General features: G+C 36.3%; 1 protein-coding gene across 3 annotated transcripts in view; it reads right to left on the minus strand.

The window, feature by feature from the left end:
- PCSK5 (proprotein convertase subtilisin/kexin type 5) overlaps positions 1 to 21,273 on the minus strand; it is an 868,299-nt gene that overhangs the window by 750,475 nt on the left and 96,551 nt on the right. For all 3 annotated transcript variants that reach the window (XM_053702490.1, XM_053702492.1, XM_053702493.1), the window contains exon 2: positions 13,365 to 13,469. In XM_053702490.1, coding sequence (XP_053558465.1) covers positions 13,365 to 13,469 — 105 coding nt within the window. The remainder of the gene's footprint in view (positions 1 to 13,364; positions 13,470 to 21,273) is intronic.

A 21,273-nucleotide genomic window follows, 5' to 3' on the forward strand; every position in this document is an offset into this window, starting at 1 on the left:
ATATGTCTAACCAATCAACTATCAGACATATATTTATAAGGAATCTGTAAATCACTCAGAACCATCTTGATAAAGTCGTTGCTAATGGCGAAACGCGTTAATGGTAGCAAAACAAGTTGTTAACAGTGAAATTATAAAGCCCATTTGGAGGATTAAGACGGATTCTTAAAAGGGACTACTTTTCACCAATGGACCTAACATAACTCTGAGCAGAGTAAGGATACTTTGAACATCACGGAACTATCTTTCCCAGTTACGGACGCAATGAGAGACGTCACCAGCTACACGGAGCTGCACAGACACCTGTGCCTTGCTACAATGGAACGGCTAACATTTCACCAAATCAGGCAGGCAGACAGAGGCGTAGCAGCCCGTGAGTGTGGTTCTTTTATGGGACTAATCTTCAAACAAATTCCTATATTTGTGTATTACAACACCTTAAAATTATTTGGAGAGACTTTATGAGTCAAACTACAAAACAATTTACAACTCCATACATCTGTTGGGCTAAAGAATTAACAAGTGACATTTCCAGCAAACACATTTTGTATCATCATTTTCCCATTGTTGGTTCCTTATTAAGGTTATAAACAAGTTTTTCAAACAAGAAAAAAGAGAAACCGTTGTGTATCCTAATTAAGGACTTTAGAATAAGCAACCCAGTGTGTTTGTAAAAAGGTATTTTTTTCACGAAAAAAGAGAAATCGATGTATATCCTAATTAAGGACTCTAGAATAAGCAAACAAGTGTGTTTGTAAGAAGGGATCTTCCATTCACAGTAAGGACACACTGAAATATACATCTTATAAGGCTATTAGTTGGTATTGTACTAACCAATGAAATTTCTATGTACCATTAGTGCAATAGCTATTAAATATATAATTGCTACCTTAGTACCATAAGGTGACATATAAGTTGGAAATCACTTGTAATTGTTTATAAATTGTTTTATGTTTTCATTTTAATATTATAGTTAATATTTAGATGACCGGTCATATGTGAGGATTATTTTTAATAATTTTGGTGTATTATATATTTGTATATTTCCTTTTTTATTGATTAAATACCACTTTTTAAAAAAATGTTGTCTCTGTAGTAATACTACTATATTCAAAATCACCCCTTAGCTGTTAGCGCACATATACAAACTACTTTTTGTCATTTTTGTCCAAACTCTTTCTGTTTTATGGGAGCAGACTAGTATATGTGCAGGGGTACGATTTGCTCACCATTTTAACCCCCCCTTTTTTTACCTTCTGTTCTTAACAACTGCTTCTGTTTCATCTCCTCCTCCTGTTTAAAGGGACAGTCTAGTCAATTATAAACTTTTATGATACAGATAGGGCATGCAATTTTAAACAACTTTCCAATTCACTTTAAACAACTTTACTTTTATCTTAAATTTTGCTTTGTTCTCTTGGTAGTCTTAGTTGAAAGCTCAACCTAGGTAGGCTCATGTGCTATTTTCTTAGCCCTTGGAGGCCGCCTCTTATCTGAATTTATTTATTATTGACATTTTTCACAACTTGAGGGCGTTAGTTCATATGTGCCATATAGATAACGTGCTCACGCCTGTGGAGTTACCTACGAGTCAGCACTGATTGGCTAAAATGCAAGTCTACCAAAAGAACTGAAATAAGGCGGCAGTCTGCAGAGGCTTAGATACAAGGTAATCACAGAGGTAAAAAGGTATTAATATAACAGCTTTGGTTATGCAAAACTGGGGAATGGGTAATAAAGGGATTATCTATCTTTTTAAACAAAACAATGGTGTAGACTGTCCCCTTAAGTATCTGTGCATTATCCCGCTTTGCTAACTGTACAACAGTTTTCCCCAGTCTTGCCGTTCCTCTAGTATGTACTGTATGAAGCTTGTGTAACCACACTACTTGAACCTATACTGTTTGCTATTTATAGGACTGAACTATATATTCAATTGTGGCTTCAATTGCCTGCTATATCCCAGCCTCTAGAGTCCATTCTCTCCTGCAGTTATGGTCAATTTATAATTGTTTTTTTAACAGTGCTTTCAATACATAGATTATACATTTGCATAGTGTAATGTAACATCTCACAATAAAGCAAAACATAAAATGCATTTATCTGTGCTACAGGAGTTAGCAGAAGTACTGAAGCAGATCAGAAAAAAACACAGGGCCTGGGAATTGAGTGAATGTCAAGCAGAGCTTCTTAAAGGGACAGTATACTATAAAATTGTTTTTCCCTTAATGTGTTTAAAATTCCTTTTTTTACCAGCTGCAGGGTATAAAAAGTATGATATTTGCTTTTCTAAGGCTTAATTGTGTATATGAATTAGCTGGTTTTGTGTGTTGAAGCCACAACTAATAAAATGGGTTGAGCTTAGTATGTATAATCTCATTACTTTATCACATTGTGTACATATACCTGCTTCTTTATCTTATATCAGTCCATAACCAATCACCAATTACTTGGAGAGAACAATGGAAATTAACATTTTATTACCTTATCTCTTCTAAAACCCCACTGGGAGTGTAATTTCTTCTACTGGCTGTGTAAACACAGATGGTCTTGAGGCCAAAAACTTTCAGGATGGGTGTGGATACCACAGGCTAAATAAACTAATTAAAATGCAATATAAGGGTAATGGAAATACTTGTAAACAATATAATACCTCCAGCAGGTAAAGTGGGTCATTGGGAACAAATTAAATGGGAGCCATTTTTTGAAGTTAACTGTCCCTTTAAGGTTGAACACCCTGAAAAACATTGCAGAAGTATTACAATGCTGCTTCATGCTCAATCCCCCAAACAACTTAACTTCTGCAGGACTCGCCCTGAGTGGGAAATTCAAAATCATATCAGTTCTACTGATAAAGAAAACTATGGCCTAGATTATGAGTTTTGCGTTAGCCTTAAAAGCAGCGTTGAGAGGTCCCAACGCTGCTTTTTTCCTAATGCTAGTATTACGAGTCTTGCAGGTACAGGTGTACCGCACACTTTTTTTTCCGCGACTCGAACATACCGCATATCCACTTACGTCAATTGCGTATCCTATCTTTTTTAATGGGATTTGCCTAACGCGGTATTACGAGTCTTGGAAAAGGTGAGCGGTACAGCCTCTCCCTGTTCAAGGACTACCGCATTTAAAAGTCAGTAGTTAAGAGTTTATGGGCTAACGCGTAACATAAAAAACTCTTACTAAAGTGCTAAAAAGTTACACTAACACCCATAAAACTACCTATTAACCCCTAAACCGAGCCCCCCCCCCCCCATGCAAACACTTTTAAATAAAAATTTTTAACCTCTATTCTGCCGGACGGACATCGCGCCACTTTAATAAATATATTAACTCCTAAACCGCCGCACTCCCGCACTCGCAAAACATTAGTTAAATTTTATTAACCCTAATCTGCGTCCCTAACATCGCGACACCTACCTACATTTATTAACCCCTAATATGCGCCCCCAATGTAGCCGCAACTATATTAATGTATAACCCCTAACCTAAGTTTAACCCTAACACCCCCCTAACTTAAATATATTTAAAATAATGTAAATAAAATAACTTTAATTAACTAAATTATTCCTATTAAAACCTAAATACTTACCAATAAAATAAACCCTAAGATAGCTACCAATATAACTAATAGTTACATTGTAGCTAGCTTAGGGTTTATTTTTATTTTACAGGAAACTTATGTATTTATTTTAACTAGTTACAATAGTTATTAAATAGTTAGTAACTATTTAATAGCTACCTAGCTAAAATAAAGACAAATTTACCTGTAAAATAAAAATAAAACTAAATTACAATTACACCTAACACTACACTTTAATTACATTAATTCCCCTAAACTAACTACAATTAAATAAAATATAAATACAATCTATCTAAATTACAAAAAAAACAAACACTAAATTACAGAAAATAATAAAATAAATTACAATTTTTTTAAAACTAATTACACCTAATCTAATCCCCCTAATAAATTAAAAAGCCCCCCAAAATAATAAAAATCCCTACCCAATACTAAATTACAATAGAACTTAAAAGGGCCTTTTGCGGGCATTGCCCCAAAGTATTCAGCTCTTTTACCTGTAAAAAAAATACAATACCCCCCAAACATTAAAACCCACCACCCACACACCCAAAACCCTACTCTAAAACCCACCCAATCCCCCCTTAAAAAAACCTAACACTAACCCCTTGAAGATCACCCTACCTTGAGACGTCTTCACCCAACCGGGCAGAAGTGGTCCTCCAGACGGCCAGAAGTCTTCATCCTATCCGGGCAGAAGAGGTCCTCCAGATGGCCAGAAGTCTTCATCCAGACGGCATCTTCTATCTTCATCCATCCGGAGCGGAGCAGGTCCATCTTCAAGACATCCGACGCGGAGCATCCTCTTCCTTCCGACGACTAACACTAAATGACGGTACCTTTAAGTAACATCATCCAAGATGGCGTCCCTTCAATTCCGATTGGCTGATAGAATTCTATCAGCCAATCGGAATTAAGGTAGAAAAAATCCTATTGGCTGATACAATCAGCCAATAGGATTGAAGTTCAATCCTACTGGCTGATCCAATCAGCCAATAGGATTGAGGTTGCATTCTATTGGCTGATTGGAACAGCAGCAAATTAGGGGTTAATACATATAGTGTAGGTGGCAGCGGTGTCCGGAGCGGCAGATTAGGGGTTAATAATATAAAGCAGGTGTCGGGGTTCATGTTAGGGTGTTAGGTGTAGACATAAGTATTTCCTCATAGGAATCAATGGGGCTGCGTTAGGAGCTGAACGCTGCTTTTTTGCAGGTGTTAGGTCTTTTATTTCAGCCGAATCTGCCCATTGATTCCTATGGGGAATTGTGCACGAGCACGTTTAGCCCAGCTCACCGCTACCGTAAGCAGTGCTGGTGTTGAGGTGAGATGTGGAGCAAAATTTTGCTCTTTGCTCACTTGCTAATGCGGGTTTGTAAAAACCCTGTAATACCAGCGTTGTCTGTCTGGTGAGCGGTGAGTGAAACTGCTTGTTAGCCCCGCAAGCCTTACGACAAAAACTCGTAATCTAGCGAATGTCAGTAAATACATAAAATAAAAAGACAAACCTGACCATAAAATCCATTGTCAGTTCAGTTTTTTGTTTGGTTGAATTATCCTGTAAGTTTTAACTTCCATGCCCCCTTACCCGGCTTTCAAAGTTACAACTCCCCACAATTAGACTGAAATAGCATGGTTAGAAGCCTGCTTACAGCACTGCGATAATCCATACCATCCTGCAGAACATGCCCAGGGAATGCTCTCCTTTGTCAGATGATCTACATGAAACAACTCTGAGGGAGTAGCTAGACTCAAAATGCTATAACTGAGTTCTTTTTAATTCATTTCTGCAAAACAACAAGCACTTAGCATTTACTCATGGGCAGTCTGCAGAGGTTAGATACAAGGTAATCACAGAGGAAAAAGTATATTAATTTAACAGTGTTGGTTATGCAAATGAGGAATGGGTAATAAAAGAGTTTATCTATCTTTTAAACAATAAAAATTCTGGAGTAGACCGTCCCTTTAAATGCTTCATATATGCCTCTTTTCATTGGCTCACTGGATGTGTTCAGCTAGCTCCCAAAGTAATGCATTGCTGCTCCTTCAGCAAATAATGTCAAGAGAAGGAAGCAAATTTGATCAAGTAAATTAAGCTTCTTTTACTTTTTTTTATTTTTTTTTAAATTGTATGTTTATCTGAATCATCAAAAAAATTGGGGGGGGGTTGTGTCCCTCCAATTTGTCCTTATAAAGTCATTTGATGCCAGAAATCCCATTGAAAATACCAGTAACATGACCTGCATGCACAGACAGAATTGTTCTGGTCAGTAATTATAATTTTCTACGGTTATTTTGTTAATACAGGTGGCCCTCGTTTACAACGGTTCAATTTACACCGTTTCAGAATAACAACCTTTTTTTTCAGTCATGAGACTGCTATTGAAAAGCATTGAGAAGCAGTGCCTTTGATTAAAATAGCCAGTAGGTAGAGCTGTCCGCTTGTGTTGCAGCAAAGATATGCAAGCAAGCAAGCTGTAATTAATCTGTTTAACCAGACCTGAGCTATGAGCAGATTTCGAAGGAACAATATCTTCCTGTCTATAATCAGTCCAGATTGGTATGCATAGAAAGAACTGTTTTTTAGAAAAATGCAATTAAACTCTGTGTTGTGTGATTATTTTATTAGGGTTATAATGCTGTTTAGCATGTAAAGTCCTTCATTTCAAAGCTTTAAAATAATGTATTAGGTTGTTACTTATGACAATTTTGAGAGGGCCTGGAACCTAAACCCCCTCACTTCCCATTGACTTACATTATAAACTGGGTTTCACTTTACAACGGTTTCGATTTACAACCATTCCTTCTGGAACCTAACCCCGGCGTAAACTGAGGGCCTACCGTGTACTTATTTTAATATCCCAGCTATAATTTTGTCAAATACTTAATTTGTCCAAAATGAAAGCAGAAGATTCTAGGCCCAGTTACTTTGCAGGTTATGGGGTAGATTCAAATCGCTGATCATGCCTCCAAAATAAATAAAAAAAAACTGTGTAAACCGCTAATTCAGCCCCACCTCAAGTCAGCAATATTTCTCTGGACAACTTTATTTCCTCCAGCATTTAATTTGCATATTTGACTAAGGTAAAGAGATAGGTGCAAAAATAATCATTGTCACCATAGCTGCATCATACAAGGTGTATATAGGAAGCACTTTATTTAGTCGAATTTATAAGGGAATATACTTTTTAACACATTACCACCAGTGCCAAAAAGTTACCAGGGGTGATAAATAATTAAACTATACCTGAATTTATTCACCCAGGCACATTATAAACTCATTGGAATAAGTTGCAATAAGAAGCAACAAACGAGTGCCTTTACGCAAATTCATTTAAATGGCTACTGTGTGTAAATAACTTGTTACTAATGTATTGAATTTGTATTTCCAATCATACCCCTTATACTTTATTAGCAGAATCTATGCTCACACTCACACAATTAAAGGGTCAATAAAGAAAAATTACACTTTCATGATTCAGATATAGCATACAATTTTATAACAACTTTCCAATTTACTTCTTTTATCAAATGTGCTTTCTTCTCTCTTCGGTATCTTTTATTGAAGAGTAGAACTAGATAGATCTAAGAGCTCAGGAGTGTGCACGTGTCTTTAGTACTTTATGGCAGCTGTGTTTTGCAACATTTTTTGTAGCTTTGTTATACAATGTTGCAAAACACCTGCTGCTATAGAGTACTAAAGACATGTGCACACTCCTGAGCTCTTATGAGCCTGCCTAGTTTTAATCTTCATTCAAACAATAACCAGAAGAACAAAGCCATTTGATAATAGAAGTAAATTGGAAAGTCTGTCTTAAAATTGCTTGCTCTATCAGAATCATGAACATTTAATTTTGACTTTACTGTCCCTTTAAAAATGCTTAAAATCCGCAGCACTTGCAGGAAATAGTTATTGTAAAGGATTGAGATATTCATATTCTTACTTGAAGTTAAACAGTGTTATTGAAAGGTGGTATACCAGAGCGCAGGAATTAGTTTTCAATTTGGGGTAAAGCACTCTTTTGTTGCTCCTATTGCAACTCATTCCAATGAGTATAGTAAGCACGGTCTGGTACAGGCTAACATTTTACAATGGGCAAAAAATGTATCAAGTATTGCAAGCAGGCAGATTTACAAGTATTGAACCTGTCCAATGCGGTGCTGCTATCAATGGTTAAAATGTAACAGCTCCCCCGCTGCTCCTGCATAACCAATTGCTCAAGAGCAGGACATGTCAATCACCCCAAATGAGTCTGCTTTGGGATAATTGATCTCACCACCTCAGAGGTGGCAGAGAGCAAAAGAAGCAATTCAACCATTTGTATTGGGTCAGGAAATGATGTTAGGTGACAAAGTCTGACTTGCGATCAGCGTTCCAATTCAGCCTAAAGGTGTTCAATGATTTTGAGGTCAGAGTAAATGCCAGGCCACTTGAGTCTCCCTCCACATCAAAGTCATCAAACCATGTCTTACATGGACCTCTCTGTGTGCACAGGGGCACAGTCATGCTGGAACAGCCTTCCCGAAACTGTTGTCAACAAAGTTGGAAGAACCCCAAATGTCTAAAATGTCTTTATATCTTGTAGCATTAAAATAATACTTAATTAAACTAAGGACCTAGCACAAATCCTGAAAAACACCCTAGATCATTATCCCTCTACACCAAACTTTACAGAAGGGCACTACGCATTCTGTAGGTAGTGATCTCCTAGCGTCGGCCACACTGAGACCTTTTTCCATCAGATGCCAGATAGTAAAGCATAATTCATCATCTAGAGACCACCATTTCCATTGTTCCAGAGCCCCAGTGGCAGCATTCTTTACCCACTCCGGCTGACATTTGGCATTCAGCATGTCTATGTGAGGCTTGTGTAATGCTCCTGGGCATGGAAACTCAGTTTCATGAAGCTCCCGACACAAAGTTCTTGAGCTTCCAGAGACAGTTTGTAATTCTCTAGCACACATAGTGGGAATACAAGGGAGATTCCCACTAGAGAATGCGATTTTAGCGCTCATGCTCTGACTACTAGGCGGAATTTGTGGACAACCTAAATTAAACATAAGTTTTAATATTGCTGTATAAAAATGAGGGTATAAGAATATTAAACTAGTGGAAAGAGTAGTTCCAATGAAATAACCTTAAAGGGACATGCCATCCTCATTTTTTCTTTTATGATTTAGAAAGACAATGCAATTTTAACATATTTCTTAATTTGACTTATATTATCTAATTTGTTTTATTCTCTTGATATTCTTTGATGAAAAGATATCTAGATATGCTCACTAGCTGCCTGATTGGTTGCTAGCAATAGAAGCCTCAGTGTGCTTTGGCTCACCATGTGCATTGCCTTTTTACTTCAACTAAGGATATTTAAAAAATGAAGCAAAATAAATAATGGAAGTAAATTGTAATGTTGTTAATTTTCTATTCTCTATCAGAATCATGAAAGAAAGATTTTTGGTTTAGTGGCCCTTTAATATATAAATACAATATTAGTAATAGGCCGCTGAGGTATGATAGCCTTAGTAATATTAAGGTAAGATAAACAGCCATGGTTATGAAGATATAGGTTGATCATATAATATAGTATTAGTTACACTCACTCAAGTTTTGCATAAATGGCAGTAGGGGCAAGGTACTTATGTACTAATAGATACAATGGGCGCCATGTACTAAATGGCGGGCGGACAGCTTCTTAACTCGCGAAAGCTGTCCCGCCCACCTTCGCTTACACACGGGCAGCGGATCTGTTGATCCGCTCTGCCCGTATGTATCATTACACACTCATCTGAGTGTGTAATGCCCGGGCCCCCCCTTCAATCGCGCGACCAATCACGCGACTCTGAAGGGCTGTCAATCACCGAGACGCGAGCGTGCTCTCTGTGATTTTGCTTCGCCACCTAAGAGGTGGCGTAGGGTGTAGGAAGCAGCGGTCTAATGACCACTGCTTCTTACATTGCGGGAAGCAGGCTCGCATATGCAAACCTGCCCCGCAAAGGCTCGGAGCAGCTTTCGCCTGCTTCGTACATGGAGCCCAATGAATATAATACTGTGCCATGCACTTATAATACAGTATAATATCCTCAATTACTATCATGAGTAGCAATCAGGGCCTTATGTGTAGGACCCAAAAGGTATAATGTTGTTTTTGACACCTGTGTCTAAATACGATTTCAACCAAAACTTCTAGGGCGTCTTCTGAAGCCAGAGTGCTAAGAGTTAAGTTATATTGAAGCGCACACTTTATATCAATACCAACATTTATAGGATAGTGTTCTAATGAGATTCAGAATTCTTATGAGTTACTGCTGCTGTTTTTAAGGCATATTGTAAATAGTTATATTGTCAGTAGCCAGCATTTAAATGGTTAATTCAGTAATAATCATGTAGCCATAGAGATGGTGCAGATTATCTACTTGTGATGTTCTGTTAAATCACACTTGTATTTCTAGTATATTCAATGCATACAGTGTTAGAATAATAGTTAGTAGCAATTTAGTATATTAAATCCCTACTATAAAGTATGCAATATCTTTTCTGTTTGTCACTTGTCATAGACAAAATGACTTTAAATTACAAGTCGATAATTGTGGATGACTATAATATGATTACCACCTAGGTAACTAGTCAGGAAGATCCTATGTGATTAACCTCGTATACAAGGTCTGCAGTGGGACTAGAATGCGATACGTTTGTGCTTATTGCAACCATTGTATCCAAGCGCCCCCGCTTTACTATCATTAGTGACGCTAAGATATCAAGTTCTAGATAATGTGTACATAAATCAAAGTGGTATACGTTAGTAACTATTGTATGTCATAATAATTAGTAGGTATCTCGCTATAGTATTACATGCCCATAATGCGGACATCATTGGCTACATACTCTTGGTAAGTTATAAGTAACTTTATGTGAATGGTCTCTTGCTATTATCTGTAAAGTCTATGCAGTTCTAGCAGGGTGGCGTGTACACTTAGCTCATCTAGCGTTATCTCTAAGTAATGTTAAGGATTCAAAGCCTCTACTTTATCAAGGTCTGTAGGACCCCCTAATCCGACAGTGCGGATCAGGTCCGAAAGACCTCGCAGGAATACGGCGAGCAATACGCTCACCGTATTCAGCATTGCACCAGCAGACACAAGAGCTGCTGGTGCAACGCCGCCCCCTGCAGACTCGCGGTCAATAGGCCGCCAGCAGGGGGTGTCAATCAACCCCGATCGTACGCGATCCGGTTGATTTCCGGCGATGTCTGTCCGCCTGCTCAGAGCCATACTAAGAAGGGTCATACTAAAAAAATCATACGCTATAAATCCGCTATGCCAATTGTATAATTTAGGTCCTGCACTTCAGGTCTCCTTGTTAACTTGAGTCTAACTGTCAGTAACGCTACCCATCCAAAGCAGGTAATCTACACCATTACGGTATGTCTTTAGATCAATCATATAACTAGCCAAATGCCTGTAACAGCGGACTACTCCTATCCTTTTATTAAAAAGAGCTCCCATATGCTCTCTATGAACTCCTAACGCGTTTCGCCCGACTGGGCTTATCAAATGAGGGAACCACCCGTACTCAGTGAATATAAACCCGGTAAAAAACGGAAGTTCTGCCTCTGTGTTATTCTCATAAAGGGACATAGTTATCAATTTGTGTCGAAGTCATCTCTGTATCTGGATGAGCATGGTCACAGTAAGGATTCATTTAAGGTGGGATGAATTGATCTTACAGTCTTGCGGTTAAGGTGGACTTGATTATATTAAGTATATCCAATATATTTACGTTATCTCGCAGAGTATCTGGATCTTCATTTTGACCGGTCATTGCAGTACTCTATGAGCAGAATTGTTCAATCAACTTAAATAATGAATTCTATGTGGTGCTAATTATATATTATAATGGGTATTTTGATATTTCATAGTATAATGTGGATATAAAATTTCCAGCATGTGAATTGTAGTATACCTCTAGCACTATAAATGATTTATATATTGAAATATGTAACCCAAGTTAACCATATGGGAGTATACTATCCTTATGTATTAAAAGACAGTCAACACAGTAGATTTGCATAATCAACAAATGCAAGATAACAAGACAATGCAATAGCACTTAGTCTGACTTCAAATAAGTAGTAGATTTGTTTCTCTGACAATTTTAAAAGTTATGTCTTTTTCCACTTCCTCTGTACCATTGTGACAGCCATCAGCCAATCACAAAATGCATAGACGTACCATGTGACAGCCATCAGCCATTCACAAATGCATACACACTTATTCTTGCACATGCTCAGTAGGAGTGGTGACTCAAAAAGTTTAAATACAAAATGACTGTGCACATTTTGTTAATGGAAGTAAATTGGAAGTTGTTTAAAATGGCATATCTGAATAATGAAAGTTTAAATTTTGATTGAGTGTCCCTTTATATCATCTCATTACATTATTGCTACTTGTTACCTAATATCAATTCAAAGTGTATACAGGTTGGGAATTTCTAATTGTTCCTCAAATATAAAAGTTCTAATAATCCACAGATATGTATGGCTATAGTGTCGATAAATCAATCCTATTACTACTCATATTGGTTCTACATTGAGGTTGATGATTCATTTTATACTGCTACTATTATCAAATTGGGCCATATGATTCGCCTTACTTGTAGATTCTATCATCTAATATCTTGCTTGAGTTATCTAATATAATTTCTCATTTCGTATCTATATTAGTAAGGTTGCCAGAGATGTTAACAGTTGATAGTAGGTTATTTGGAATCTTGTTCTTTTGAATAAAGGATTAATGATTTGCTTATAATATTCTGGATACATCAGCCTGAGTATAGTGTCTATATTATTTATAGTTATTTTATAGTTCCAAAGTGATGATTGTAAGATCAATATATTATCCAGTATCTAGGAAATATATTAAAGGCTATTTTTAAAAACCTGCGTCTTCATCATTCAACAGCCCTTTTTTGAGAATTGACCAGGGCAGGTCTAGTGGGCAGACATTTCACAAACTGACTTGTGGCAAAGGTGCCATCCAATGACAGTGGACACATTTAAAGTCACTAAGCTCTTTAGTATTAACCTTTGTACTGCTTATGTTTGTCTATGGCCACATACATTTGGCCATATAACGAATCTTAATATTGGTTATTAATATTCTGGTTAGTTCTCAGTTAAAGGGACATAAAAACAGAAAATAGAAAGATGCTGAACACATTGTGAGCCAATGACAAGAGGCATATGTGTGAATCCACCAATCAACTTAAGCTCTAAGTAGTGCATTGCTGCTCCTAAGCTTACCTAGGTATGCTTGATAAGAAAGGAAACAGAGAACAAAGAAAATTTGATAAAAAATAAATGTAATAATGGATGTAAACTGAAAAGTTTCAAAATTGCATATTCTACCCGAACCATTAAGGTTTATTTTGTCTTTCATGTACTTTTAAACATATTTCCTCAGAACAACTTTGCATGAAGGAGCAACCTGGACAATGAAATACAGGATGTATCAGTATTGAATCTGTAATGCTTGTTTGATTGGTCTAAACATTATAAATAAAATACATTTATTAGAAAACAAACCCTTTCCCGAGTTTTCAGGAACAGTTTCAAACACACCTTGAAAGGATCTCCTGGCAACTAATGCCTGGCATTGTCTTTTCCAGTAGAGATAATATATCAGCTCCGTGGGAGTCACATGGCATTAAGGCATCAGTTCTCGGTGTAACATTACCAATTAGAAATGCAAAACCTGTAGCTCTGCACTCACAAATATCCGCTTACCTTTGGTTCCATTGAAATGAAACTATGTGGTCCTCTGCTGGACAAAACTGACCTCTTGATTGTTCTACTGTGATAAAAGTGGTAGTAATCGTGGAGTGCTCCAATCTGCAAAAAGAGGAAGATATTTATTTTAGGATGATGAGCATGTTTCAAGTTTAATTTTTCTATTTTGTTTAAGCAAGAATTCTATAAATTATGCATTACCCGGCTGTGCTGGATAGTTACCTGAGCCCCAATGATCATCTTTCTAAAGGAGGACATATGATATGAGATGAATGTGGGTGTCCTTCAGGCACTAACTGCATAACCAAAGATTATAATTGAGCTTCTAAGGCAGCCTGTGTCTACCTTTTTAATGTTTAATTTATATGCAGTGTTCTATATCAATGCACGTCCACACTGACACATAACGAACTGCATTAAAAGGGAAAAAAAAAAAAACACTGCAAATGACTGGTGCTATTAAGAAAAATTCAGTCTAGTTTGCTGGGGGAAATGTTCTGTAAAATGTACGATGATGGCTTACTTGGATCGTTAACTTAAAGAACTCATAAGAGTGGGAGGATTAAAGAAAAAACTATATTAATGGTAAATATTTCTTAGCCCCGTAAAAATGGAATACATTACAAATAGAACATTTATTAAACAGCAGGGTGATTTCACATAAGGAAAAGGAGTTTGTTCACATAAGCTACTAAGACACAGCGATAATCTGCCGCGTTTGAATACTACTGCACAGCATCATGGCAGTTTGTAGATAACAGATCTTATGCTTCGTCACAAACTGCTCATTGTTGGAAAAAAAGCAAACAAGCCGATATTGTCAAAGTATGGTTCATTAGGGCAGGGCATATTGTGGACTAACATAACTAAGCCTGTGCGTAGGGCAGCAGCATTTTAGGCAGCAAATTCTGAAGGACAAATTCATTTTAATATGCTTTGCTTCGTCCATGCCCTCCAAATAGAAATTTTAACTAAATGTGTCTCACAGCAGAGGATAATTATTTGTGCATGTGTGTCTGGCATAAATGAGTTATACCTAGATTACGAGTTTTGCGTTACGGTTTTAGCGCTGAAAAATGGCCTTTTTCAGCATGAAAACAGTAACGCAGCCATTATTATTCTTGTCGGTATAGCTATACCGCAAGCATTTTAGCCTGTAACGCAACGTCAATCCCGCATTTAAAAAAAATTACATTTATGCGTGGGATTTCAATAGCGCAGGTATTACAGGTTGTGTGGTGAGGCTAAACTGCTTGCGTTCCAGCCTATACCGACATGATCCATTCCGCTATCTGAGAGCAGTAGTTATGTTTCACAAAACTCATAACTAAAATGTTACAAAGCACATTACTAAGTACACTAACACCCATAAACTACCTATTAAAACTTAAACACTGTTTTATCCTGTAGATGAACTGGCAGACTGATACATTATAAATAAATTTGTTCAAATTTAAGAGCCCGCCCAAACATTTAGGAGCCAGCATTTATTTGGCCTGCTCCATTTTATAGTAATTTGGTGAATTATACAAAGATTGCAACCTGGCTTCTTAAAGTGAAGAGATTGGGCTGACATGTCTTACAAAAGAAAAACTCAATGTACAATACAAAATAAACCTGAATCATTACAAGAAATTATAAAGCAATTAATTTTGTATCTGAGAGAAATTAATTCACCACAAATTACATATAAATTATTTCTACAATCCAGTACTGAAAAATAATTTAGGCACTGAGCTGCAGGAAATTGCTAATGCACAGAGAATACCATTTACCACTCTATTATAAAACACAGGAACAATGTGTGCAGTTATTCCCAAAACAAGACAGCACTTGCTTTAGTAATATATTCTAAGATTAAAATTATTTCAGGAAAAAAAAAACATTCACATATATATTTATTTTAGGTTTGCCTGTTTGTGTTTTAATCTACAAACTGTACCAAAACCAGGTTCAAATCATTTGTCAGTTATTATAAACTTAGAATGACTTATTACAGATTATAGGTACTTTTTTTAGTTCAAACCCATCAAATAAAATAGAAAAAACAGGGAAGGTGTTAATATAATTTTGCCTTTTTTTACTTCACTCAATGAGAACTCCAACTTCTATCAGAAAACAGTTTTTACAATGCTGTTTAATTGATTTATTTTAATAAAGAGGCAGTCTAATTTCAATATTTTTTCTATTGGTTTACAAAGATAGAATAATTTTCCCTTTTATTACCATTCCCCCCCAGTTTTGAAAACCAACACTGTTATATTAATATACTTTTTACCTCTGTGATTACCTTTATCTAAGCCTATGCAGACTGCCCTTATCTCAATTATTTTGACATTACTTGCGTTTAGCCTGTCAGTGCTGACTCATTAATAACTTCATGGAGTGAGCACAATGTTATCTACTATGGCACAAATGAACTAGGACTATCTATCTAACTGTGGAAAACTGTCAAAATGCACTGATTATTAGAGGCAGCCTTCAACCGTTTAGAAATCAGTATGAGCCTACCTAGGTTTAGCTTTCAACAAAGAATACCAAGGGCACAAAGCAAATTTGATGATTAAAAGTACATTGGAACATTGTTTATCATTGCGATACACTATCTGAATCATGAAAGTTTAATTTTGACTTGACTGTCCTTTTTAAACAATCTAAATGCAATGCATTATTTTCAGTGTTTACATTTTGTATTGCATTTTCTTCAGAGATGTAAAAGCTTAGGCTAGAGAGCTCTGTTGTGTGTGCTGTTTTTGTTTTTTTAACAGAACTTGAACAGTTTTTGTATTTGCGTTTTTCTTTATATAGTAAGGCCCAGTCTACTTGTCCAAATAAAAAGCACCTTCACAAACTATCAAAGTACATTGAAATCAAACCCTCATGTGAAAGGCCAAGAATGTGTTACATCTCCCTCATTAGTCCTTTAAAAATGTATCTAAAGAACTCATATCTTTTCTAGAGTGTACAGCAGTGCTGAGATATGGTAGCAAGCATAAGATGCAATAAATATATCCTGGTTAAGGTGCAGAAAGAAGCACAGATAACAAGATTATACATAAATTTGTTAAGCTCCCATATCTTTATCAGTTCATCTTTTTGCCTAATTTGTGCCAACAGCAGCAAATTCCAGGGCTGGACTGGGATAAAAGGCAGCCCTGGAACAATTTGCAGACTAGCACTTTTTTGAGTCCATAGAATGCAAACGCTCCATTTTTTCAAAGGGAATACTGGGATATTCCTTCCCAATATTTATTTTTCTAGAATTAATTAAATTAATTTGTAATAAAAAAGTTAATTTTATTCTGACTCCCTTTCACAGTGTTGAGCAAAATTATCCATAGTGTGACTCCAGTGCTACCTGAATTTTGCCACACAATACAAATAAATTATATTATTATTAATAATAATAATAATAATAATAATAATAATAATAATCTGGAGATGACACTCAAAACAGTGTGTTACTATCTCACAGTGTGACTTCACTAGATACTAGAAAACATTCACAGGAGGGCTTCTAAAATGGTACATGGTCTAAAAAATAAAACTTACAAGGTAATTTGCATTGCCTCACAGCAGCATCACCCCCTTAAATCCCCTGGTGTCAGTTTGGTAAGCAATCCAACCTCGGCAGCTACTTCCTTACTTGTTCTACTTGATCTAATTATATATTATTTTTTTTTTACAAAATTCTGAAATTGCCTAAGCCAGAAATGTAATGATTTAGAGTCTAACCCTAATTGCCACAGTTAAGGGAGGTAAGATAAAAAAAAAATCACCATAGTTTTATACCTCTCAGGGTACTTGTGGGTGGGGTTGTAGCAGGAGGAGTGTGACTGAGGCAACATACTTGGGAGGGCTGGAAAATCATGGGCAGAGCTGGGCTTGTCCTGGACAGAGCTTTGATAGTCCTTAAAACCTGGGATGCAAAGCTGTGGGCAGTAAAGGGGGACTACACCTTCCAACTGCTGGATCAAGGAAATTTGGGAGGTCAGCAGTTTTAAAGTAGTTTTGTCTGTGACAATCAGTGGGCGGGACAGGGTCCTTTATACTGGCAAGCTAAATATTTGTTTTAAACCCATGTATTTATGAATAACTTTTATTCCACTTATTTTGCATTCTTTTATTAGAAGCTATGCCTACGGTGTTATATTCACACCATTATTCAATAACTTATCCACAGTAGAACTTCAATAATAATGGAATTAGTATTTTGTATTCACTAAATCCTTACATACAAGCTCTTTACCCTATATGTGGCTAAGTGAGAAATAGACTAAAGATCTCTTTCCAGCAAGTCTTTACCCTAGAGATATTCGTTTGGAGAACAGCATACCGCATATACAACTAAGTCCTAAGCTTTTAATTTTACCTCATTATGGATTGAGGTTAATTGATGTAAGCACATGCCATTTGTGTACAATAAAATACCATATAATTCAATACAGTATTATGCTATGTGATTAATTTTTCTTTCTTGCATAAAACTGGGGACAATCGCCCAAAACTCTCCATACTCCTGAGACTATCAGGATTCTCACCACTGCAAGAAAGACTAGAAGAGAGTCCGAGATACCATTGGTCTTCCCCTACACCGGAAAAAGACCGGGACAAAGAATCCTAGGAAGTGACTAGAGATTGCTGTTTTGGGAGGAAAGAGGTGGGTCTCCTTTACCCCCCACAGAGATGATATCTAACTCATAGGATTGAGGTTTTTATCTGGTAAGCAGTAATACTTACTCCCACCTTATACCTAAAGTGGAGCCACATTTGAAAATAACCAAACTGTGTTCAATCACTATTTAAGAACTGCTCTCCTTTAAGAGACTTATTTTATCAGTTTACCTAAAAAAAAATATTATATTTGTGCGCCATTTTTATACCATTGATTCCTCTTTTCTCCACCACACCAATATATATATATATATATATATATATATATATATATATATAATATATTTTATATATATATATATATTTATTTATTTTTTTATTTGTGTAATGTATGGGTTCCTCCTAATGATCTCTGATCCCCACAACAGCTGTTTTACCCTTCCCCTAACTACTGCCGTGTTTGTTGTTGGCAGCAAGTCTGCCAGTAACAAAACTATGTAATTTTGTATTTTATATTATTATTTATAAATTTTATATTTTTCTATAGTGTAGTGGTACCCCTTCACCCTCCAAGACAAAGCTTTGATCTAGCCATTACCATTCAATAGTGGCCCCATCCCTTCCTCTCCCTTCATAAACTTTTTCTGTAGTGTAGTAGGGAACCTTGCTGCTGGGCAAATCATCTCTCCTTTCCTCCCACTCGGCACCAACAATGATCATTACAGATATTGGCAATCTGGCTTCATTATAGTAAGGGAACATGATCCGTGCTATAAATCACAGTTTTTCAAAAACACAATTTTGGGGAGTTCGGAATAATTTAAAAACCTTTGCAATAAGACAGGGTTGCCCAATAAACATGATGGAACAGCAAACTGAAGATAAAATGACTAACTTGCCACTCATGAAATGCAAGTTTGGATAAAAACAATCATTTTAAAGTGATACTAAACCAAAATATTTTCTTTAATGATTCAGATAGAGCATGTAATTTTAAGCAACTTTCTAATTTACTCCTATTATCAATTTTTCTTCATTCTCTTGCTATCTTTATTTAAAAAGCAGGAATGTAAAGCTTAAGAGCGGCCCATTTTTGGTTGAGAACCTGGGTTATGCTTGCTTATTGGTTTGCTAAATGTAGCCACAATTAGTAAATGCTATCCAGGGTGCTGAACCTAAAATTGGCTGGCTCCTAAACTTTAAATTCCTGCTTTTTAAATAAAGATAGCTTGAGAATGAAGAAAAATTTATAGTAAGAGTAAATCAGAAAGTTGCTTAAAATGGCATGCTCTATCTGAATCATTAAATAGAAAATGTGGGTTTAGTATCCCTTTAAGTACTCGATCGACATTCTCTAGATGGTGTGGTAGGGATTAAATATTTTGTCTCATTTACTGCAGATCTTGTTACAAGATATTATACTATTAAATACATACATCAAATGTAAATGTCTGTCCCGCTTACTACCTACAACTATACAATAATGCTGACTATCTGCTTAATGAATGTAGACCATATATTCATATATACGTCTAATATGGTGTCTGTAACCATTTCAGATTGTATTGTAATGTGCAAGATAACAGAATTATACAAAATTGTCTTGAAATACTGTCAAAAAGAGCTGTTTTGCACTTCGTCAACAAGCTTTGTGTGTTGAAGTCAATGTGTTCATATTGTTGCCAAAATATAGTGCAAAATCTATGTTCAGCTTTATTGTGCTTGCTGAAGCTGATGCTGTCCATGTATTTGTATGGGTGATTTTCCCACTATCTGCTTGGTTCCGATACAAACGTTTCCGAGTATGGAATGGTGGTATCGCTTGAATTGCTATTGCTCCGACCCTGAAAAACAGGGATCAGAAGACGAAAAACAGCTGATAGGACCGGAACGATTGCAATTGACCCCCTCTAAATCCATGATCAGGATAACTTTTTAAGCCTCAAAAATACATTTTGGGGCTTTTTAAGTCAAACTAATATACATTTATATTATTAAGTGTAAACTGGTCAAGCTGCACTTTTGTTTTGCTCGATAAGGCAACAAATGTAAATTGTATGAAGTCACTTCTAAATGTCTTCCACAGTCAGCAAAATAAATAAAGATTGAACAGATTTATAGCTCTTATCTTATAAGTCATAAATGTCACTGTTTTATTACAGTTCTTAAGGAAAAAAAACAATGTTGCAAGAAGAAAGATAATATTCTATTTACATAAATATGCAACTATTGTTAACAAAGTGACCTAAAGATTGAGTATATTGTAACCAAATGTCTTGCAACATTTCATGATTGGCACTTAATCTATTCAGTACAAGTCTGTCTGTAAATATTCAACTAAATCAATTTCCTCTACAGTAAACACATTCAGGGGAAAAAAAATTATAATTCCCAGACTCTTTGCTACATTGTAATTGCTACCCAGAAACTGAATTGAATAAAGAGTAATTTGTAGTACATGAAATAATTAGTAAAAATGATCAAGTTTAACAAATAGTTAAAATCCTGCTCTGCCACAGAGAACTGCTGTTTCCAAGCAGAAACAGACACTGAGCCAATCAGCAGTGGCAGATGCATGACCCAGGTGCACAATTGCTGCTGCCGATAGATGGTACTTTACCAATGTGTTTAACCACTTTGCAGGGTCACTAGTAAAAAAAAAAAAACATTCTCTAATGAACTAGAGCATGTAAGAGCATGTAACTTTTCCTCTATATTGCCCCATTTATACTATTCATTATCACAAACAAAACCAATAAACATTACACTACATCATAAATAATGCCATCAATGTCATTACTAGTCACTAATATGCTCATTATAGCATTGCTACATTTCTTAAAAACAAAATACTGAACACGCCAGTAAAATACCAACTGCTTCGCAAACCTAGTCATTATGATCTTCAGGTATCTGGTACTTCATCTAGCTGTCCAGTAAAAAATAGGTAAAGCTAGGAACGTGAATACTTTTAATATCAGTTGTGTGATGCACCAATGAGCATTGAGGTGGTAAGGCCTTTGTCACTTGTCTGCTTGGTTGCTCTTTAGTCTAGAAACCAGCGCTCTTCAACTTGTCCACCTGTCTGTACAGAAAAGCTCTGCAATGCGGTGTTTGATACTACAGTAGCTCACTGTACATGGGTAAAGCAGGAGCCACAGAAAGCACCAGAGGTTTATATTAAAATAAGGTTGTGCAGATACAGTAGGGATAACATGTGACAATATGCCTGAACTTCACACGAGGCAGCATGGAAGAAAAGGGCAGATGGCCAGAAGTCTGACATGAGGTC

This window comes from Bombina bombina, chromosome 2, assembly GCF_027579735.1.
Source record: "Bombina bombina isolate aBomBom1 chromosome 2, aBomBom1.pri, whole genome shotgun sequence".
NCBI classification, from domain to species: domain Eukaryota; kingdom Metazoa; phylum Chordata; class Amphibia; order Anura; family Bombinatoridae; genus Bombina; species Bombina bombina.